The 22814-nt window shown below is 36.5% G+C and overlaps 4 protein-coding genes across 7 annotated transcripts in view; all 4 read left to right on the plus strand.

The window, feature by feature from the left end:
- Positions 1-7349, plus strand: part of LOC144055118 (phospholipid-transporting ATPase ABCA1-like) — a 34217-nt gene extending 26868 nt beyond the window's left edge. For both annotated transcript variants that reach the window (XM_077570826.1, XM_077570827.1), the window contains 14 exons: positions 85-254; positions 349-526; positions 631-746; positions 840-984; positions 1104-1227; positions 1308-1437; positions 2456-2639; positions 2773-2879; positions 2981-3122; positions 3585-3719; positions 3818-3921; positions 4031-4123; positions 4375-4618; positions 5328-7349. In XM_077570826.1, the coding sequence (XP_077426952.1) occupies positions 85-254; positions 349-526; positions 631-746; positions 840-984; positions 1104-1227; positions 1308-1437; positions 2456-2639; positions 2773-2879; positions 2981-3122; positions 3585-3719; positions 3818-3921; positions 4031-4123; positions 4375-4618; positions 5328-5471 (2016 nt within the window). In that variant the 3' untranslated portion in view covers positions 5472-7349. The remainder of the gene's footprint in view (positions 1-84; positions 255-348; positions 527-630; positions 747-839; positions 985-1103; positions 1228-1307; positions 1438-2455; positions 2640-2772; positions 2880-2980; positions 3123-3584; positions 3720-3817; positions 3922-4030; positions 4124-4374; positions 4619-5327) is intronic.
- Positions 7350-8713: 1364 nt separating this feature from the next.
- Positions 8714-12494, plus strand: LOC144055119 (putative pancreatic secretory proteinase inhibitor). Of its 2 annotated transcripts, XM_077570830.1 has the most exons (5): positions 8714-8902; positions 10418-10446; positions 10793-10905; positions 11071-11164; positions 11705-12494. In XM_077570830.1, the coding sequence occupies exons 1-4, from the start codon at positions 8851-8853 to the stop codon at positions 11114-11116; spliced, it is 240 nt and encodes a 79-aa protein (XP_077426956.1). In that variant the 5' UTR covers positions 8714-8850; the 3' UTR covers positions 11117-11164; positions 11705-12494. The 2 variants fall into 2 exon arrangements, with proteins under 2 accessions (XP_077426956.1, XP_077426955.1); XM_077570829.1 differs by lacking the exon at positions 11705-12494 and having other exon boundaries at positions 8717-8902; positions 11071-11237.
- LOC144055120 (turripeptide Ici9.1-like) lies at positions 12443-14480 on the plus strand. 2 transcript variants are annotated; one of them, XR_013294778.1, is made up of 5 exons: positions 12443-12587; positions 13168-13190; positions 13365-13474; positions 13949-14056; positions 14351-14480. XR_013294778.1 is itself a non-coding variant. In XM_077570831.1 (5 exons), exons 1-4 carry the CDS (start codon positions 12536-12538, stop codon positions 13992-13994), a joined length of 231 nt encoding a protein of 76 aa, XP_077426957.1. In that variant the 5' UTR covers positions 12443-12535; the 3' UTR covers positions 13995-14040; positions 14351-14480. The 2 variants fall into 2 exon arrangements, 1 of the variants encoding a protein (XP_077426957.1); XM_077570831.1 differs by having other exon boundaries at positions 13949-14040.
- A 4409-nt stretch (positions 14481-18889) lies between these two features.
- On the plus strand, positions 18890-20791 carry LOC144055477 (putative pancreatic secretory proteinase inhibitor). The gene is made up of 4 exons (XM_077571470.1): positions 18890-19072; positions 19782-19816; positions 20087-20199; positions 20633-20791. Exons 1-4 carry the CDS (start codon positions 19024-19026, stop codon positions 20700-20702), a joined length of 267 nt encoding a protein of 88 aa, XP_077427596.1. The 5' UTR covers positions 18890-19023; the 3' UTR covers positions 20703-20791.
- The last annotated feature ends 2023 nt before the right edge of the window (positions 20792-22814 follow it).

The following is a 22814-nucleotide window of genomic DNA, read 5'->3' on the forward strand; positions in this document are numbered from 1 at the left end:
CATGTACATTGTAAAAAATAATAATAATAATTAGTGAGTGTGACTGCAAATACACAACTAGCATGATGTCCCATCTGTTCACAGATCTGGTTCAACAACAAGGGCTGGCACAGTATTGGCTCTTTTCTAAATGTGATGAACAATGGCATCCTTCGAGCAAGTCTTCCAGCTGGCGAAGACCCCGCCAAGTTTGGTATCACTGCGTATAATCATCCCCTCAACCTCACCAAGGAGCAGCTGTCACAAGTTGCCCTGTGAGTAAATTAAAACAACAACATCATTCCGACCTTCCAACAAGAAAGATGAATTCATGACCTGACTTTTCGTTCTTGAAATATTTTCCCTCAGAATGACAACATCAGTGGATGTGCTGGTGTCCATCTGCGTGATCTTCGCCATGTCCTTTGTACCTGCCAGCTTCGTTGTCTTTCTCATCCAGGAGAGGGTGAACAAGGCCAAACACTTGCAGTTTATCAGTGGAGTGCAACCTCTCCTCTACTGGCTGGCCAACTTTGTTTGGGACATGGTATGACATTCCTCTCCAATCATTTGACCTTAGAAAGCAGCCTCTCTCATAAGTGCAGCTTACTCAAGTTTTTTTTTTTTGTGTGTGTCTTTGTCCTCTTACAGTGTAACTATATCGTACCCGCCACACTGGTGATCATCATTTTCATCTGCTTCCAACAAGATGCTTACGTCTCATCCACCAACTTGCCTGTGCTGGCCTTGCTGCTGCTGCTTTATGGGTAAGTGGGAGCATATAAAAGTATTTTTGTATAAATAAGCCCCGAAATGCTCGAACACAGCTTTGCAAAGTGTCCTTTCTACTTTTTTTCCAGATGGTCCATCACGCCTCTCATGTACCCAGCCTCATTCTTCTTTAAGATACCCAGCACAGCCTACGTGGTTCTGACCAGTGTCAACATACTGATAGGAATAAACGGCAGCGTGTCCACGTTTGTTCTGGAGCTGTTTGGAGGCAATGTAAATATCAACTTCTTTCTCATTTTAATTCCATTAAATGCATAGCAAATAGTTTTTGTTTTGGACGTTTTTGATACTGAACCCTGATGATTGATTGAGAATGTTTTGATTCCCGTCAGGAGATCGGTGGTATCAATGACATCCTGAAGAACGTATTTCTCATCTTCCCTCACTTCTGTCTGGGGCGAGGACTGATTGACATGGTGAAGAATCAAGCAATGGCTGATGCTTTGGAGAGATTTGGTAAGCACAGCAGGGTGACTTCTTATCCACTGTGGAAACATTTCTTGTGGGTTTTGACAAAAATGGTTTTGGGTCTCTAGGGGAAAACCGTTTCCGTTCCCCTCTGGCCTGGGACATGGTGGGAAAGAACCTGTTTGCAATGGCCATTGAGGGAGTCATCTTCTTCTGCATCACCATCCTCATCCAATACCGCTTCTGTATCAAGGCCAGGTGTGTGCACGGAAAAAAATCTATTCTACACTCCCTTTTGTATGACCTTTTAAACATTCACAATTTTGGCCAATTTGGGATGTATTATAGTAATATCATGAAAATGTAACATTTCCACATAACTCAATCAAAAATGTAACCCAATAATGTCATAATTTCACAAAAACCTAATAAAAACAAATTTGAGTAACTACCCATAATATAATGGATGAATGTAATAACTTATTAAATTATTGGGGATTTATTATATTACATGTAACAGATATGCTCATTTTCAATCCAAAGTTCTACATTTTGTGTTTTGAGAATCTAAGACTGTTATATACATTGACATAAAAAAAATTGGAGTGTTAAAATTTTGGTGTGAAATGTTTCAGAGTTTATTTCAATGTCTATTTTTAACACGGTTTGATTTAAATGGAGGTCAGTATTGGAGTTATTTGACAGAGTTGATTGATTAATTATTTTGTGTTAAACCAACTTTGCACAGAGTTAATCAAAGAAAGCTCCGCCCACTTGATTAGAACTGCTCTGCCTCACAGACTTTTAAAAAAATTACATTACAGTGTTCCCTCGCGGGCCTCGCTGTATCACGGATTTTTTTAAAGTGCAATTTTGCATGCTATTTTTTTTTTTTTTTTTACAGTAATGTACCTATTTTATAAAATTCATGAAGGTTTGAACATTGAGAATGTTTAAACAAGAGAAATGTGAGAAAATGTAAATGCCTCGATGAGAAAAGTGTGGTGAAGGGGGTTTTAGAGCCTTGAAACATTTATGATAAATGTAAAACATAAAGCTAACTACTTCGCGGATTTCATTTATTGCGGCTTTTTTTTTTTAAACCTAACCCAGCGTAAAATTAGGGAACACCGTATTGGATTTTATTCAATTTTTCATCGAGTTAAGTACAAACAAATGTTATTACATTTTCAGGCATTCTTACATTTTCTGTATATAATTACATTACATGGTGCCCGAATGAGTGTGAGCTCACCTCTATACATCGTCTTTGCAGGTCATCATCCAGTCACCTGAAGCCAATTGGAGAAGAGGATGAAGATGTGGCCAGAGAACGACAGAGAATCCTCAGTGGTACTGGGCAAACGGACATTTTGGAGCTTCGTCAGCTCACTAAGATTTATAAGCGCAAACAGAAGCCCGCCGTGGACCGCCTATGTGTTGGCATTCCACCAGGCGAGGTAGGGACTTTTTTTTACTCTTTTCTCGGGCATAGAGCTCACTAGTACAGTTTGAAAGCTCATACTGTATATCCTGATCTGGTTTCCTGTGGCAATGAAATGATAGTGAAATGGTTCATTTTTTTTTTTTCAGTGTTTTGGTTTGCTGGGAGTCAATGGAGCAGGGAAAACCAGTACGTTCAAAATGCTAACAGGTGATTCGGTGGTTACCAGTGGAGAGGCATACCTGGCAGGCAAGAGGTATGCTAAGAGTACTCCGTATGGGCTCCAATTAAGACATTTAGAACTGCTTGTTGGAAATGATGACTCACACTTTGCCTTGTGTGTGCGCTTCACTCCAGTGTAACAACAGAAATAGATGAGGTGCATCAGAACATGGGCTACTGTCCGCAGTTTGATGCCATCAATGACCTGCTGACAGGACGAGAGCACCTTGAGTTCTACGCCATTCTCAGAGGTGTTCCTGAGAAGGAAGTGTGTGAGGTCAGTAATAAACACACGAACGCAAAACCAGAGGGGAGAATTCCTTCACCCATCAAGACAAACCTAATGATGGGAAAATGAAGCATCATGAAGCATTTGCGACCATTTTTATACTCCTATAGATGGTGCTCTTGGGTTAAATATAAAGACTGGTGCAATGGAAAGTGATTACATTTTAACCAAGAGTGCCATCTACAGGAGTCAAAAATATCACAAGTGCTTCATGAAGCTTTTATGATGCTTCATTTGTCCATCATTAGATTAGACATTTGTAAATGTTAAAAAAACTGACCGGATGCTTTGTTTGCTTATGCAAAATATTTCTAAATATAATGTAAATATGGTTATCATACTTATATTTCAAAAATATGCATTGTGAAAATAAATATACATTTTTGCATGAATGCACATTTGTTAGTGTTCAAATGGGATAAAAGGTTGATGTTTGGTTCTCTCTACTAGGTGGCGGAGTGGGGCATTCGCAAGTTGGGTTTGGTCAAGTATGTTGACAAATCAGCAGGTAGCTACAGTGGAGGCAACATGCGGAAACTGTCCACCGCCATTGCTCTCATTGGAGGACCACCTGTTGTGTTCCTGGTAAGAGGAAAACAACACACACAAACACGAGTCAACCTCGATTTTCCATAATGAAACACAAATCGTCTGAATGAATACCTTGTGTTTCTATTTAACAGGATGAACCTACAACAGGCATGGACCCGAAAGCACGGCGTGCCCTGTGGAACGCCATACTGAGCATTATCAAAGAGGGACGATCTGTCGTCCTCACCTCCCACAGGTTAGACTTCAAAACTAACATCACATTTGAAAACACATGTTGAGTAATTGATTGAACTATATTTTGTCAAACACACATCATTTTTACCTGGAATTGTTTTTTTTAACAGCATGGAGGAGTGTGAAGCGCTTTGCACCAGGATGGCCATCATGGTCAATGGCAGGTTCCGCTGTCTGGGGAGTGTACAGCACCTGAAGAACAGGTAAGAATCACTGCAGAAAATCTCACCGACAAAACTCCCCTCGTGGTCGAAACGCTAATAAATGGTCACATCACATAAAGTATGATTCTGAAACTCCAAGTAAGCCCTTTTCACACTGCATTTAGCGAATTCAAACCCATTCATTGTGTATGTGGTGAGGGACAGGGACCACGGAATGGAGTGTTACTGAGTAGCCATTTTGGGTGTGCATGAAATGATACAACAAAACATGTCCTCATCTTTGTCTTCAGGTTTGGAGATGGTTACACCATCATCCTGAGGGTGGCCGGACCGGATCCAGACCTGCGGCCGGTGATGGAGTTCATCGAGCGGGAACTTCCCGGCAGTACACTGAAGGAGAGACATCGCAACATGCTTCAGTATCAACTGCCCTCCTCCCTCACCTCCCTCGCACGCATCTTCTCCCTGTTGGCCACAAACAAGGAGACGCTCAGGATAGAGGACTACTCTGTCTCTCAGACCACGCTAGACCAAGTAATGCTCTTTTAAGTCTACCTTTATAAGAGCGGTGGGAAAATGACATGAAGCTTCATGAAGCACTTGTGATATTTTTGTACTCCATTAGATGGTGCTGTTGGTTTCTTTTCCTTTCTTTTTTTTTTTTTTCTCTGGAGAGCTCAGTATTGTTCATTCGGTAATTTTACCGATTTGACATGTCATCATCATTGCTCTCTCTCTCTCTTTTTTCTTTTTTTTTTTTTTGTTGTTGTTGTTGTTACTGTTGGTTTCAATGTAAAGGCTAGTACAATGGAAAGTGTTTACGTTTCAACTCAATCTTAAACAAAACAAAAAAGATAGAAAGATAAAAAATTTTTTTAAAAAAATTATAAATAAAGGCTTTAATGATTGATGCGTCTAAAATGTATTTGGGGACGGGTATAATAAGCCACGGCTTCAACCCGTCAGCCATTTTTCTTTTCGGATGTAATAAAATGTCTGAAAGGAAAAATAAACAGAGGGGGAAAAAACAAGAGTGCCATCTAGAGGAGTCAAAAAAATATCACAGGTGCTTCATGAAGCTTTTATGAAGCTTCATTTGTCCATCACTACTTCATAACTTAAATATCCAATTCTATTTGTGAGTGTTTAACATATCTATTTTTCCATTCATTAATAACATAAACACATCAAAATCAAAAACGATATATATCTATTGATGTTTCTTCCTCTTTCTCCCATCAAGGTATTTGTAAATTTTGCCAAGGACCAAAGTGACGAGGACCACTTAAAAGACGTCCACCTGAGCAAACGAGACGCGGTGGTGGTGGACGTTTCCCAGCTCAACTCTTTCCTCATGGACAACAAGACCAGGGAGAGCTGTGTCTGATTCCACCATGCCACCAGCAGGTGTCGCTACGCGTCACTCTCGTCTCCCGCCAGATGTAATCCGCACCACAAAATCTGAAGCGGGAGACAGACTGTTCACTTTATTTCGTTCTCATTTGTAGTCTTTTTTTTTTTTTTATTACGTCTCAGTGGACCTGCCGTTAAGTGCACAGCCTCTGAAGATATGACGAGGCAGAGACTGCAGGTATTGTGAAACACTGAACTCAATGCAAATCAATGCAAGAAATCTCTATATTTAAGATGAGAGGAAAACTTGAGTGAGGGTTGGAGACTGGTGCTTCTCCTTCACTATGGACACTTGAAGTGAGGTTGTCACGCTTTGTTTGACTGGAAAAGTAGCCGCGCTACTCTCTGAGAGAAAGTCTAATCGAAAGCCCATTCCAAAAGAAGTAGCAAGCTACTTTGGGGGAGAGAAAAAACAAAAGAATGTTCTGTTCATTCACTGCCAACTGCAAAAGGATTTAAAGGACTTGGAACCTGTTTTCAGGGGCAAATCTCTTCGTTACCATGAGCAGTTTTATAAAGCAGGTTGGGGCTCAAACGGTTCAAAACATTTCAAGGGAGGAACACAAAATTTGGTGACACTCTTTCTAATAAGATGTGACTTTGTTGTACTTTTCGTTGAATAACAGTTGATAGATAACATTGTTGTCTTTTGTTGTTGTTGTTCCTCATGTTATGATTTAGTTCATCACAGTGCCTATGGTGACGTGGGATTAAATGTCAGCACTCCATTAACAACATCATCTAGGAGAGGGATGTGTAAGACCATTTGACAAAGCACAAAAATGTTCTTTTGTGGAGAAAAAAAAATGTCATTCCCTGTTAAAAAGAACATAAAAAAAAGGTTGTTTCTTGATGTCCATTTTGCTATAATGTCATCTTTTCACTCGCCCCCACCGTCTTGGACTTCCTTAAGTGAAAGCCAAAGGTGGATGAAGAGGAAGATGTTGAAGATGACTATTGCATGCTCTCCACCGCCTGGACACTCGCATCCCTATATCGTGAGTGTGGCAAAGCTTGCAGACTGCTTTGTTGTTAGTGGATTTTTGTAACATCATGTGCACGGGGGCTCGGAATATAAATGAGGAAACTGTGATTAGTGGGATGGACAAAAACGTCAAAAGGTAGCGCTCAAACATACTAGATGGCAATTATACTTCTGCTGTCCTTGTGATGGAAAGAAAGATGGTCGATGTTATGTAACGTAGAAGTCTTGTGATGAGTTCGGTGCCAAACTGAGTTCAATATGTACCAACCAGCAGAATACTGACAAGGCAACTGTTTTGTACGATTTGAAGCTGTGCTTTCATGTCACTTTTCCATTGGGTCGATTAAAGCTAATTATAACATGTGTCACTGCATAGTGAAAACTTGCCAAACCCTAATGTTACCGTACCTGTGTTGCCATGACTGGACACAATCAGGGACCACTGCGATTTAATTAGTGCTCTGACCAAATACGTAGAATTATATGCAGGGTTGAAATTGATAACAGGTGCTGAATGTTCAGTACAATCTCGGAAAGGGTTTCCTAACAGCTCTGGAATTATTAGAAATTCCCAGGATGGCTAAAAAAAAAAACATTAGCCAGAGCAGCCAAAAAGAACCGTGCTGCACAACAGCATCAAATCTTCATTTTTAAAGGTGATTTTGGCAACGAGTGCTTGACTGAGAAAAAGTCAAATTGTGATCAGTGAAATCGAGAGATGGTGGTTAAGTGGTGATTTTCTCCTATTTTGCTCAATATTACTATTCGTTTACATTTTTTCAAGTATTAAACAACAGCTGTTTGAGTCTGTTACCCATGGTGTATAGTAACTATTAAAATAAAATTCATACATTTTGAAAGAAAAAACAGCCTTCGCCTCACTTTTTTTTTATTGTGGAGGTTGGGGAGTTAAGATGTGTAAGTGCATGAACCTTTACCTCTGAGAAGTATTCAAGCATTTCACATTTTGTTACAGTCACATGGTGTGGCGTGTAGAATTTTGAGGGGAGGGGAATGAAATTATTCGATTGGGATTAAGCTGTAACAAAATGTGGAAAAAAGTAAAACACTGTAAATACTTACCGGATACACTGGATATGGAATTTGACTTTTGACCTTTATTTACATCACAATAATGAATGAGCACACTCACACCCTTATATTGATAAAGGTTTCATTTTTCTTGCCAAATATTCCATTCATTCAATATTTTGAGATCATTTATTTGGAAAGATGTAGTAAATGTGCTAATTGCAACGTTAATTTTATTTACACCATAATTAAAAGGTGTTATTAATAACATAAAGGTGTTATTCTATGGTAAATCCTTTACTTGTATTATTTTTCTTTGTGTCAGTAGGAGTGATTAGAATTCACAATGGTGAAATACAGATCATAATTTAAACCTAGACCATGAAAAAAAAAAAAAATATATATATATATATATATATATATATATATATATATATATATATATATATGTATATTATATATCATCACGTCTTAGAATTTTGATTAATCACGATTAACCGCTTAATAAAAAAGGCTTTTATCAAAAAAAAATTCCTGCCAAACTTTGAAGTGCACCGGTTATGTGTAAATTCTTTTGACATTTATTGTTATGAGGACCCCTTCAACATTTTTTGATCCACTGCACACGCTAATTCTCCTCTTTTTCTAATCAGTTAATTACCTGCATAATTTAAAATAGAAAAAAATGACCCCGATATTTTGACATGAACAAATATTCTAAATGTCATACGCAAACATTTATTAAATGCTTTATCTGTAATGCAAGTAATTATGATGCTCAAACACAACCTGTGCTACCTTAACGTAGCCATCCGCTGTCACGCTTAAGGATAATCTATGGTCAAAATTAATCGTGTGATGAATCTGGGTTAATTCATGATTAATGCCCCAATTTTTTTTTAAATTAATTAATCAGTTAACGCTTTAACTTTGACAGCACTAATATATACACACACATTGATAAATAAAAATGCCAATAACTGTTTATTATAATACAGGAAATGGTCCATTGTACATTCATATATGTATACTGCATACATACACATGTATAGCCTACGTAATGTATTGTAACTGAATTTCATATTTTTCACAAATCCATTAGTATTGGTCAATACATACGTGGGTGTTACTTTTACAAATAACCTTCGGAAAAGTAACGTTTCAGAGGTATGACGCCAGCAATGTGCTGTAGAAGAGATTATTTTTGTGTGCATGTTTACTGCCTGACATTCATTTACATCTGCAGTGTTCCCACGCCCGATTATGCTGCCAGTAAAAATCACAAGCCTGACGTGTCAGTCAGTGCCAGTCCGTTATTCGTCCATCAACATTCATCATGACTGGGAGAGTTCTTCTGTTGGGACTCGTGCTCATCTGTGTGGCTGCAGGTATTCACATTTTGAATCTGAAAAGTGTATTAATCCCTGTGGGCGATTAAGGATTAAGATATGCATGTTTGTGTGTATTAATTAAGGTAAGCATTTTTTTATTTTTTTTTTATGAATTAATAAAATTAACATGTTTATGCTACAAAAACATTTACTATTAAATGAGTTTAATCAATCGTGTTTAACAGCTAAATCACAGTTTTTAACTTAACTCAGCTCAATTTTATTTATTTACACACTTTAAAAACAACCACAGCTGCACACAGTATATAAAAGCAGCATAACATATGAGAACACATTAATAAATTAATAGCAACATAAAAAATGCAGAAAAAAATAATAACTAAAACAGTGCAGTCTCAAAATGATTGGAAAGCCAGAGAAGAAAAAAAATTGTTTTATGCCAAATGTTAAGAGGGACTGGCAACAGAAAAAGTTCCATCACAGCTAAAAGCCTCCGCTTTGTTCTCAGTACGTCCAGGAATGTTTCAACTGCTGTCTTCAGGCACCGGGCAGGAAGGGCTTAAATAGGTATGGTGGGGTCAGACCATTTAAAGATCTAACAACAAATAAAATAATCTTAAAGTGGACTCTAAAATGTACACAAAGCCACGTGAAGGGAGTCCAAAATTTGAGTTATGTGCTCCAAAATAAAGTGGTACATAGATCTGACTGTCTCCGGCATAGCATAGAAAAGAACTACAACACTTTCTTATGATGGAACTCATAGGCAGCAAATCCGACAAAAACAGTAGGTTCCCTAAAATTGAACCCTGTGGAACACCAGAAATCAGTGAGGCAAAATGAGACTCGGAGCTACCAAGGCGTCCACATCAAGTTTTGCCTGCAAAATAGGATCTAAACCACTTCGTTGCAGTACCAGTCTTGCCCACTAGATGCTGCAAGTGAGCCAACAGAATTCTGTGGTCCACTGCGTCAAACACTGCAGTCAGGGCCAGCAGAAGGCGGCGCACATAGAAATAATTTAATAATAAAGTGTGCACCGCTTTTTCCATTATTTTAAAACAAAAGGCATCTTTGAAATTGGGCTAAATTTGACATCACGCCACTGTTGATAAGGGCCACAACTGACCGACCTATACTCGGGAGTACCTCCTTTAATAAAAAAAAAAAGAAGAAAAAAAAAAAGAGGATGGACAGAGTCATAAGGTGAGCCAGGTGGCTTAAATCTGGCCAACCACGCCTTCTAAAAACCTCATCCTCAGGGAAACCGACTCAAATGAATTTCACACAGCTGAACAAGGGACGGGTCAGAGGAATCACATGTGGTGGTTGAAACGAGAACTTTAAAAGTAAACATACAACATTGCTCATCTTAATCTTTGGTCAAATTTTAACTACAGCTGGGTCAATAAAGATAGACATGTCCACCAGGTCAAGTTAACTTGTCAATGTTTTTATCCCAGCATGTTTTGTATGTTGATTATGTATTTCTGAGATGTATTTGTATAAAGGCTTGAAAATCGTGTTTCAACATTTTGCCTCTCTTTACAGATGCAAACAACACAGGATCCTCGAGAAAGGTGATCCCTTTGTTATTTAAGAAAAAAAAGAAAATCATATGCTATACATTCCGGTAAACTACATTGTATATAAATAATCTCAACTCAGTTCTTTAAAATTGTGTTGGAAATATGTAAAGTGGGTCAGAAAGCTGCCTAACCTCAAATAGCACTTTGTTTTGATGAATGACAGAGAGGCATTCATTTAACTATGGGTCCACCGTAGTTATAGTTGTGGTTGCAGTTTGTAGTCATCTAGAACTGGACCAAATTTGACTGAAAACATGAAAAAATATATTTAAATATAGTTTCTTCGTTTCTTCAAAATGTTTTTTGGTGTGTTTTTTTTTTGTATGTCATCCTGCAGCCATCTTGTCCTGGCACTGACGAGTTTTTGGCATGCCCCATGAACTTTGCACCTGTTTGTGGTAGCGATGGAAACACATACGCAAATGAGTGTACCCTTTGTGTCCACAGACAGTAAGTACACAACTGTGCACGCAAGTGCAAAAAACTTTCGGGAAGTCCTTCAAAAGACAGAATGTGCTAAAACAACAACAGAATTCCTATTGAATTTTAGTCCTTGTTTTTGTTTTTTTACTTCATCTTGCACAAATTTTGAGGCGGTCTATTATCTCTCTGCAGGACAACCAAGATGAACGTTTTGATTGCTCACGATGAAGCCTGCTGACCCGTTTAGCTGCTCACCAAGTGGATATCTGGCAATGTTTCAGTCATGATAATGAAGGATTAAAATATAATTTTGTAATCTTTTGCGTGTTCAAATAAATCAAAGATGAGATTCTTGGGAAGAGGGTCCTTGCAAGGATTGATTTATTACAGAGATCTCTGGTCACACAATTGAATATCACCAAAGCAGTGTCATCCAAGAATGTGTGTCCCTTCCCCCAGGAGACACAGCCCTTTTATTACAATCAGAGTTAGTACAGAAAAACGCCTCTCTCCTCCCATCAAATACAAAAATCAGATTACATTGTCACAGTATGCTAGGTTGATCTTTCACATTTAGACAAAACAGAATCTCAATATGCCAGCTTGCACTTTCTTCACATTTTGACAAAACAGAATCTCAGTATGTCAGATTGAACTTTCTCAAGCAGGACAAAGAAAGGGAATTTAGACAAAACAAGATAACAGATAGGTTAAGGTCGAGTTATATTGAGTTCAACATTTATTACACCTGCTCTACACATCTATAACTAAATTCAAAAAGGTTAAAATATAAAATAAAGAATTAAAAATGTTAACAATGTTAACAATAATCATAATGAATAATAAAAGTATATAAATAACATCTTTTGGTCAACAAATGTGTTAAAAGCAAGTTTTATTGTAAAGTGTCAAATGCATAAATGACGCTCTGTTGACTCAATGACCCAATTTTGCTGACTTTTACTGTGATAGTTGTTCACATTCAGTTCCTTACAATGCGTAAATGTTACTGTGCTTGACAGCACTTATACATCTTATTTAGCTTCATGAAGAGGTTTGAATATTTTGCCATTAAGAATTCAAAACACCCAGTACATTGCTGTGCAGTGCGACAAGCAGGTGTTCCAGTTCAAGATGACTTCCTTGTTTTTCTTTTACACTTTGTGTACGGTAGTTTTGAAGTATGTTGGGTAAAATGTTCAGTGATACACCTCCTCTTTCTTCGGTAGTGCATTTCTAACATTAGATTAACTATTGGAATAAAAGTACCGGTTCACATTTTTTGACAACCCCCAACGCCTATAAAAATTTTCATAATTTGTCATGTACTCATACATAATACTCCGCCTCAATTTTATATGATTTTTTAAATTAATGAATAAATTTTTCATGTGTTATTTTTGAGAAATGATGGTAATCCTGCATTTACTTTGTAACCAAAACATTACTATATAAAACCATTCAATGTTATGTAGTGTATTCAGTAGTAGACAACAAACAACAACTTGGTCGACAAGAGACTAAATCGTTTTTTTTGTGTGCATGTTTACCGCCTGAGTGTGCTTTTTTTTGTGTGTTGACATTGATCCGCCAATAAATACACGGCACTGACAGTACAGCAATATCAGTGTGAGTTATTCATCCATCAACATACATCATGACTGGGAGAGTTCTTCTGTTGGGACTTTTGCTCGTCTGTGTGGTTGCAGGTATGCAAAAAAATTAATTAAAAAAAAATTGCGTATATTTCTAACAAGATAAGTTATACTAGCAAAACTAACATTTAGACACTGCTTTGCATATTATGGGTTTTAACTAGTATGGTTTTTACGTGCATTCATTTCGCACTACAGGTGTTACATAAAAAAGGTCAAAAACAAAAAAGTAATTATTTATTCCAAATGTCATTCCAATCATGAACAGAACAAAGTGACCAATCCACATTTATAACCTCAAATGCTCCACGCTAATATTTTATTTTACTGTACCTTTACTTTGCTCCTATTTTTGAATATATATTACTTTGCTTTTAATGTGTTTATTATAGTTTTTATATTTTTAAATATCTATTCTAGTGTTGTTTGTCTTCTGTATTGGTGATCCAAAGACAATTTTCCCATGGAAATAAAGAATTAGTCAAGTATATTTAATTCTATTCTATTTTATGACGATACAGACAAATATATTTTTCATGATATGTTTTTTTGCATTCTGATGATATATGGAGTTTATAAAACTATTTGCATGACAGCTCTACTCACTTTTTATTTTTAATTTCTGCTTCCACAGACACAGAGGCATCCCCGACTAAGGTATTTGTAAAGGTTATTTTAAATAATTAAATATTTTATGTAGTTTTGTGTGAAAGAAATGATGAAAGTTAAATAGTCTTGATTCTTCATTTAGCTACGCAAGAAGGATGAAATATACAACAGGATTTATTCTGGGAATAATAATAAAAAAATGTTGCTTTTTTTTTTCTTTAGCCAAATTGTTCTGACACAGATGGGCCAATGTGTGGTATGAACTACGACCCCGTGTGTGGTACTGATGGAAATACATACCCCAACGAATGTGCACTCTGTGTTCACAGACAGTGAGTACACACACACACACACACACACACACGCACACACACACACACACACACACACACACACACACACACACACACACACACACACACAAGCAGTAATTATGGGAAGTCTCTTTATTAAAAAAGGGGTTCAAAGATGTGGCCTGGTGGTCAAAATAGAAACAATAAGAGTTATAATTTTGAACTATGGGTGGTTACAGACTCCCAAAATTAAATGTACGTATAGTATTTTTGTCTTGTTTTGCTTTATGTAAGAACTTGGGATTTTGTGAATCTATATATATATATATATATATATATATATATATATATATATATATATATATATATATATATATATAGATACACAGTGTATATACACAAATACATATAATATAATATGTTATATTATATTATATTATATTATGTATTTTCCTTGCTGATCATGTATGAGCAATTAAAACAATGTTCAAGATGTCTATTTTGTCTCTACAGGGCCACAAATCAGGACGTTTGGATAGCCCACCATGGAACTTGCTGACCTGTTCGGAAGCCCAGCAAGTCGATGTCAACAAAATGTTTTTTTGGTGTGTTTTTTTTTTGGTATGTTATCCTGCAGCCATCTTGTCCTGGCACTGACGAGTTTTTGGCATGCCCCATGAACTTTGCACCTGTTTGTGGTAGCGATGGAAACACATACGCAAATGAGTGTACCCTTTGTGTCCACAGACAGTAAGTACACAACTGTGCACACAAGTGCAAAAAACTTTCGGGAAATCCTTCAAAAGACAGAATGTGCTAAAACAACAACAGAATTCCTATTGAATTCTAGTCCTTGTTTTTGTTTTTTTACTTCATCTTGCACAAATTTTGAGGCGGTCTATTATCTCTCTGCAGGACAACCAAGATGAACGTTTTGATTGCTCACGATGAAGCCTGCTGACCCGTTTAGCTGCTCACCAAGTGGATATCTGGCAATGTTTCAGTCATGATAATCATAATGAATAATAAAAGCATATAAATAACATCTTTTGGTCAACAAATGTGTTAAAAAGTTTTATTGTAAAGTGTCAAATGCATAAATGACGCTCTGTTGACTCAATGACCCAATTTTGCTGACTTTTACTGTGATAGTTGTTCACATTCAGTTCCTTACAATGCGTAAATGTTACTGTGCTTGACAGCACTTATACATCTTATTTAGCTTCATGAAGAGGTTTGAATATTTTGCCATTAAGAATTCAAAACACCCAGTACAATGCTGTGCATTGCGACAAGCAGGTGTTCCAGTTCGAGATGACTTCCTTGTTTTTCTTTTACACTTTGTGTACGGTAGTTTTGAAGTATGTTGGGTAAAATGTTCAGTGATACACCTCCTCTTTCTTCGGTAGTGCATTTCTAACATTAGATTAACTATTGGAATAAAAGTACCGGTTCACATTTTTTGACAACCCCCAATGCCTATAAAATTTTTCATAATTTGTCATGTACTCATACATAATACTGCACCTCAATTTTATATGATTTTTTAAATTAATGAATTAATTTTTTATGTGTTATTTTTGAGAAATGATGGTAATCCTGCATTTACTTTGTAACCAAAACATTACTATATAAAACCATTCAATGTTATGTAGTGTATTCAGTAGTAGACAACAAACAACAACTTGGTCGACAAGAGACTAAATCGTTTTTTTGTGTGCATGTTTACCGTCTGAGTGTGCTTTTTTGTGTGTGTTGACATTGATCCGCCAATAAATACACTGCACTGACAGTATAGCAATATCAGTGTGAGTTATTCATCCATCAACATACATCATGACTGGGAGAGTTCTTCTGTTGGGACTTTTGCTCATCTGTGTGGTTGCAGGTATGCAAAAAAATTAATTTTAAAAAAATTGCGTATATTTCTAACAAGATAAGTTATACTAGCAAAACTAACATTTAGACACTGCTTTGCAATATTACAATATAACAATTTTCCCATGGAAATAAAGAATTAGTCAAGTATATTTAATTATATTCTATTTTATGACGATACAGACAAATATATTTTTCATGATATGTTTTTTTGCATTCTGATGATATATGGAGTTTATAAAACTATTTGGATGACAGCTCTACTCACTTTTTATTTTTAATTTCTGCTTCCACAGACACAGAGGCATCCCCGACTAAGGTATTTGTAAAGGTTATTTTAAATAATTACATATTTTATGTAGTTTTGTGTGAAAGAAATGATGAAAGTTAAATAGTCTTGATTCTTCATTTAGCTACGCAAGAGGGATGAAATATACAATATGATTTATTCTGGGAATAATAAAAAAAAAATTTGCTTTTTTTTTCTTCAGCCAAATTGTCCTGACACAGATGGGCCAATTATGTGTGATAAGATGTACGACCCCGTGTGTGGTACTGATGGAAATACATACGCCAACGAGTGTACACTCTGTGCTCACAGACAGTGAGTACACACACACACACACACACACACACGCAAGCAGTAATTATGGGAAGTCTCTTTATTAGAAAAGAGGTTCAAAGATGTGGCTTGGTGGTCAAAATAGAAACAATAAGAGTCATAATTTTGAACTATGGGGGTTACAGACTCCCAAAATAAATGTACGTATAGTATTTTTGTCTCGTTTTATGTAAGAACTTGGGATTTTGTGAATATATATATATATATATATATATATATATATATATATATATATATACAGTGTATATACACACATACATATATTATATTATATTATATTATATTATATTATATTATATTATATTATATTATATTATATTATGTATTTTCCTTGCTGATCATGTATGAGCGGTTCAAACAAAGTTCAAGATGTCTATTTTCTCTCTACAGGGCCACAAATCAGGTCGTTTGGATAGCCCACCATGGAGCTTGCTGGCCTGTTCAGAAGCCCAGCAAGTCGATGTCAACAGTCGAAATGTTTCAAATACAAAAATAATTGTGCATAATGAAAGTCTTTGAACAAATCTGATATTATTATGTCAATAAATGTGTTAACAGTGGAGTTATGATTAAATGAAGGCAAGAGATGATTGATTAGTAATCTTTGTGATGAAAGAAATTTAGGCATACACTCTGTGTGTATAGGGACCTCTTGTGGTCCAAAAAGTAGGTCATCAAGAGCAACCAATGGAATGGGGAACAAGAGCAGATGAAGTCACCATACCAGAGCTGAGTGTTTGATAGGAAACAGCTGTGTGCACTGTGTATGCTCGCACATCTGTCACATCTTAAATGTTTTTCTTCCCGCTGTGACGGAACCCACACATAGTGATAGAAATGCAGCCATTTTACAGTTTTGGTCGTATTGAGTGTGGTTTGCTCCGCTTAGCTCAACACACACGTTAAGATTCTGTCCCACCTTCAATCTCAAAATGAAGTCGTCTGAGGCAGAAATCTCATGTGACCACAGGTTATCTCACAAAATTGAAAGAGAACAGTCACTTCCAGATATGTGCCGATGTTACAGGAGTGTATCCGAAGAGCACCAGAGGAGCGTTGTAAGATGGCTACATTGTAAAAAAAAATTGGGGGAAATACTTGCTGGGTCAAATAAATTGAGAGTACAGTGGAACTTCAATTAACGGACCCAGAACGGGCCTGGTACACAAAAAATAATTTTTCAACATTTTCTCACAGCGTATATTTTATCAGTGACAGACCCCACACATAAAAAAATAGAAAATCAGACATTTACGATACAATACGATACAATATACTTTTATTTTCCCCGTGGGGAACTTTTTCCTGGAAAAGTCCAGGAAAAAGCTGCTTTCCAGCTGCAGTTTACCCTGTGTACCCGGAAGAGCGTGGAATAAAGCGGCAGTGACTAATGGAAGGAATCAAACAGCTTGATATAAATGGTCAAACTTAAAGCTACTGAAGTAGAATATTCCATTTCGAATCGCTACTGCCACCTGCTGACGAAAAATGTAACTGCACATACCATTCTTCACATACACACCACGCACATTACGTCACATCCGCAGACAGGGGCGGGAAGTCCTAACCGGAATCCAGTCTGAAAACTATTGGCCAAAGGCTTGCAGGAGTACCCATTGTGAACAGCTAAGGTGTTAATCTACTAATTAGAAGGCATTTCAGTCATAAATGATCAAATAAAAAGCTTATTGTAAAGTTATTTTTTGGGGGAAAAAGTTCCATATTGCAACTTTAACTGCTGACTGCCAAAATAAAAGGTGATAAAAATGATCTTTGTAGATGATTCTGTCGCTTTCAAGTGAGGAAGCTTCACATACAGACAGCCATGACAAAAATTATGAGACCATGTTTTCCTGAATATTTTACTCAATTTGATGTCTGCTGCCACTAAAAGTGTACAGTGGTGACTAACTGACACAAAAGAAAACATGGAATGCCTAAAAGCGTCGTTTTTCATGTCATAGTTGTTGATGTATGCACTTGCTAAGTGTTTTTGGTTATTATGGAACTCTTATTAGCTGTTTTTGTCGTCATTCATGAATTGGTCCAAACAAACGTACCTTTAGTTGCACTAGGTATTTAAACCGGGCAAAAAACAAGGATGGTCTCACATTCTTTTCCATCACTGTATTTACAATAGTTTGACAACTAACAATTAACATAAAAAAAGCTCAAATGCACTCAAATGTAAAAAGTATAAAATAATATATATACAAAAATAAAAATACAGTATTACTGCTAATGATAATACAAAATACTCCCACCTCTGGCTGATTGGTGCCTACTCGCTTCATGGGGGGAGGTGGGGAGTGTTGTTTTGATGTGACCCCAGAGAACATTGTAAACATGTCAAAACGACCTAAACTTTGCTGTGTACAGTGATGACAAAAAGAGAATTGGGAGAAAGAGAGGCAAAGTTGCTGCGATGTTTGTCCTACCAGGTGTCGCAACAGTGAGTCACTCACATGATTTGTTTGGCAGTAACAATAACAAACTATATGAAAAAATAAATAAATAAATAAATATATATATATATATATATATATATATATATATATATATATATATATATATATATATTGTAAATTGTGTAATATGTAGTCCATTTGAAATTACAAATATGGTAAAGTATTATTGAAAAATATAATACATGTATACTGTATATCCTATATTTTTATGACATGGCAATGTCCAAAAAATGCGTGTGTGCAAACTCACAAAATTCCCGATGGCCAACTTGACCTTTTTGACCTCAAGGCACCACTGCAGTACAGCATTTACATTGTAACCAAAGTGTTAGAAATGAATCATTCTGATACAATTTATTCTTCTCAAGGAATTACTGTGCATTTACTTTGTTACCAAAACATTATAAGATGATTCAGTGTTATGCAGTGCATATAATAGTAGACAACAAAACAACCAAGGGTCTACAAAAGATTAAATAGGTTTTTGTGTGTGTATGTTTACCATCTGACTGCTTTTTTTGTGTGTTGACATTGATCTGCAGTGATCCAACACCAATAAATACCCATCGCTGCCAGTTTGACATTGTCAAATGTGAGTTATTCATCCACCAACATTCAACATGACTGGGAGAATTCTTCTGGGACTTCTGCTCATCTGTGTGGTTGCAGGTAAACAAATAAAAAATACTGAAAAATATTATATTATAAATATATAAAAAAATACAGGAATGAGCAACAAGTGGCCTGCACTCAGAATTCGGAGTAACCCCTGATTTTTATTTATTTTTTAACTTGCTTCTATTCTGTTTTTTTTTTTTGGTTGTTTCCTTGTTTTGGTGGGTGGAGGTTGTTTTTTTTTATGTGTGTTTTGTGTTTTTTGTTGTTGTTTTTTGGGTAAATGGACATTGGAGGTTTATCTGCATTTTTTGTTTTTTGGTAAGAATATTTTTGATGTTACAATTTATTTATGTATTTTATTTCCCTACAATATTCCAAATACATTTTTCAATGCACGGGCGTCACTTGGATTTTCACCATTTGCAGGCCAATTTTTTGTCTACATTTAAAATAGCATTTTTGTCATTGGTTAGGAAGTTTGTGGTCCCCATCTGGCCCCTCAGTAGTGCTGATGAAAAACTTGTCATTTTAGTTGCGCATCCCTGATTTAGAGTGACAATGCTGTATGCTTTTTAAAAATGTTACATTGTAGGCTACTACAGTTTGTTGTCAATAAAAGTCTCTTGGATCTTTAGAAACCAAGTCAAATGTATTTCTCATGTTCTTCTGTGTTTTGCATACAGATTATGTTGTTTATGAAGTAGCCTATTTGTATGAAAACGGACTCACTTTTTTAGTTAATCAACTTCTGCTTCCACAGACCAAGAGGCATTCGCGAGAAGGCAGCCATTTCCTGTAAGTATTTATAGTTTCTGTTAGCTTTTGTGTGAAATAAATTATAAAGAATGTTAAAACTTGAGGAGACAAGTACGTTTTTTAAATTTATTTTTTTTTTTAAGTTTCTTAATTTAGCTGTACGTAGAGGACAAATAACAAAGCTGAACGATGCACCATAATATGTTAATTAAAACTATTAGTGCATGTTGACTGGGAAATTTAAACCACCACTGCTTATTCTTGGAGAAATAAAAATGCATTTACTCATGTATTTATTTTTCTCCTCAGCCATCCTGCCCTGACACAGATGGGCCATTTGTTTGCTTCATGATATACAGGCCTGTGTGTGGTACAGATGGAATCACTTATTCCAACGAGTGCACTCTTTGTTACCACATCCAGTGAGTTCATAATAGTGCACGCAACTCACGCACAATCCACGCAGCCTCTTTGGGGAGTGTGTCTATCGGTGTCGGTGTCACCTGGTGGTCAAAATAGGAACAACTACAGTTCCAGCTCTGGACTCTGGTTGGCTGATAGTAGCCTCCTACACAAACGTGTACTGTAGTACTGTGGTATTTTTTTCTATTTGTTGTTGTTTCTTTTTGTGTTGCACGTTGTAGCAGTTAAGGTTGTAGTTCATGATCATTTGTGTTTGCTATACAATCATTTTGTAACAGTGAGAAACTGAATATTTCCCGGGGGTCCGTGGGGGGGGGGGGGTCAAATAACAAGTAAAAACTTGCCCCCCTCCCCAACAATAAATTTTCCCCATAGAATAAAATCTAAGAAAAGTTCAATAAAAGTTCCTGATGGTCTGTTTTCTCTCTACAGGAAAACAAAAAGGCATATTCAAATTGCCTTTACTGGAGAATGCCCACAGCGTCAGCCTTTAGGAAAATGAACACCTGTATCAACAGTGGAAATGTTTAATTCACAAAAAAATCAATAAATTTGTGAATAATAATAAAAGTCTTTAGACAAATGTGTTAACAGTTGTTATGAACTCCATATTCACACTTCTTATACTAAGACATGTTTGATAACTCAATGGGTGAAACCATGGGTGAAATCAGGAAATAGAGAAGTGACAGTTGTGCACAGTCATGTCCCGGGTATTTATTTTAATTTTATTTTTTAATATGCCCTAATTCCTTATTTGTCCGATATAACTTCCAGCCATATTTTAACAAAACATAATTACTGTACTGACCTCTTGCACTCTGCCACAGTAGTCCACAGGCAGCAACATGGACAGTTATTTATGCAGAGAAGCCATATAGTTCAGGGCTGTCACTATGGAATATCAATTGACCTCTTTCTGCATGTCACATTCATCCCAGCCTTAAGTCGTCCTTCGTTTTTAAACAGGAGCTTGAAAACAGTGCTGTGGAATTATGTTTATGTCAGCAGCATATACACATTCAATATTTACCATATGGCAGTGTCATACAGTGAGTGCATTTTTACAATGTCTTAAACTTGCACTGTTTGTTTAATACATTTAATAAAAGTAAAAGCACAGCAACCCTTTCAATGCTACATAGAATGAGCTGGTACTCCTTGGACTCCTTTCCAACTCGTTTAGCCAGCAGACATATCTGAAGTGAAGGACCAGACAAAGTACAGATCATAGCTCTCCTATGATGACTGAAACCATTGGACATCGAGTTCCCCTGTACTGATGTGGGTCACCGGGCATCCCTCTGGAGCAATGCGTGGAAGCAAGTTCGTTGGCGAGCACCTGGTGGCCGAGCCTGCAATCATGGGATCCGGCTGGGAGACAATGTGGGTCCCCCTTCCCATATGCTCACCACCTGTGCAGGTTGGGTGCGCAGACACCTGGGTAGCGGCCGAAGATAGGTAGCTGGATAGATGGATGGATGGATGGATGGATGGATGGATGGATAGATAGATAGATAGATAGATAGATAGATAGATAGATAGATAGATAGATAGATAGATAGGTAGATAGATAGATAGATGGATGGATAGATGGATGGATGGATGGATGGATGGATGGATAGATAGATAGATAGATAGATAGATAGATAGATAGATAGATAGATAGATAGATAGATAGATAGGTAGATAGATAGATAGATGGATGGATAGATAGATAGATAGATACTGTAGATAGATAGATAGATAGATAGATAGATAGATAGATAGATAGATAGATAGATAGATAGATAGATAGATAGATGGATGGATAGATAGATAGATAGATAGATAGATAGATAGATAGATAGATGGATGGATGGATGGATGGATGGATGGATAGATAGATAGATAGATGGATGGATGGATGGATGGATGGATGGATGGATGGATGGATGGATAGATAGATAGATAGATAGATAGATAGATAGATAGATAGATAGATAGATAGATGGATGGATGGATAGATAGATAGATAGATAGATAGATAGATAGATAGATAGATAGATAGATAGATAGATAGATAGATAGATAGATAGATAGATGGATGGATGGATGGATGGATGGATGGATGGATGGATAGATAGATAGATAGATAGATAGATAGATAGATAGATAGATAGATAGATAGATAGATAGATAGATAGATAGATAGATAGATGGATGGATGGATGGATGGATGGATGGATAGATAGATAGATAGATAGATAGATAGATAGATAGATAGATAGATAGATAGATAGATACATAGATAGATAGATAGATAGATAGATGGATGGATGGATGGATGGATGGATGGATGGATGGATGGATAGATAGATAGATAGATAGATAGATAGATAGATAGATAGATAGATAGATAGATAGATAGATAGATAGATAGATAGATAGATAGATAGATAGATGGATGGATGGATGGATGGATGGATGGATGGATAGATAGATAGATAGATAGATAGATAGATAGATAGATAGATAGATAGATAGATAGATAGATAGATAGATGGATGGATGGATGGATGGATGGATGGATGGATGGATGGATAGATAGATAGATAGATAGATAGATAGATAG

This window comes from Vanacampus margaritifer, chromosome 7 (genome assembly GCF_051991255.1).
Source record: "Vanacampus margaritifer isolate UIUO_Vmar chromosome 7, RoL_Vmar_1.0, whole genome shotgun sequence".
Lineage (NCBI taxonomy): Eukaryota > Metazoa > Chordata > Actinopteri > Syngnathiformes > Syngnathidae > Vanacampus > Vanacampus margaritifer.

Excerpts from the sequence above, each read along its gene's own strand:
- LOC144055119 (XM_077570830.1), top strand. The coding sequence starts at position 8,851 with ATGACTGGGAGAGTTCTTCTGTTGGGACTCGTGCTCATCTGTGTGGCT. Across the intron at positions 8,903-10,417 it reads GCTCATCTGTGTGGCTGCAG|ATGCAAACAACACAGGATCC; the intron begins GTATTCACATTT and ends CTCTCTTTACAG. Across the intron at positions 10,906-11,070 it reads ACCCTTTGTGTCCACAGACA|GACAACCAAGATGAACGTTT; the intron begins GTAAGTACACAA and ends ATCTCTCTGCAG.
- LOC144055477 (XM_077571470.1), top strand. The coding sequence starts at position 19,024 with ATGACTGGGAGAATTCTTCTGGGACTTCTGCTCATCTGTGTGGTTGCA. Across the intron at positions 19,817-20,086 it reads CGAGAAGGCAGCCATTTCCT|CCATCCTGCCCTGACACAGA; the intron begins GTAAGTATTTAT and ends TTTTCTCCTCAG. Across the intron at positions 20,200-20,632 it reads ACTCTTTGTTACCACATCCA|GAAAACAAAAAGGCATATTC; the intron begins GTGAGTTCATAA and ends TTCTCTCTACAG.
- LOC144055120 (XM_077570831.1), top strand. The coding sequence starts at position 12,536 with ATGACTGGGAGAGTTCTTCTGTTGGGACTTTTGCTCGTCTGTGTGGTT. Across the intron at positions 12,588-13,167 it reads GCTCGTCTGTGTGGTTGCAG|ACACAGAGGCATCCCCGACT; the intron begins GTATGCAAAAAA and ends CTGCTTCCACAG. Across the intron at positions 13,475-13,948 it reads GCACTCTGTGTTCACAGACA|GGCCACAAATCAGGACGTTT; the intron begins GTGAGTACACAC and ends TTGTCTCTACAG.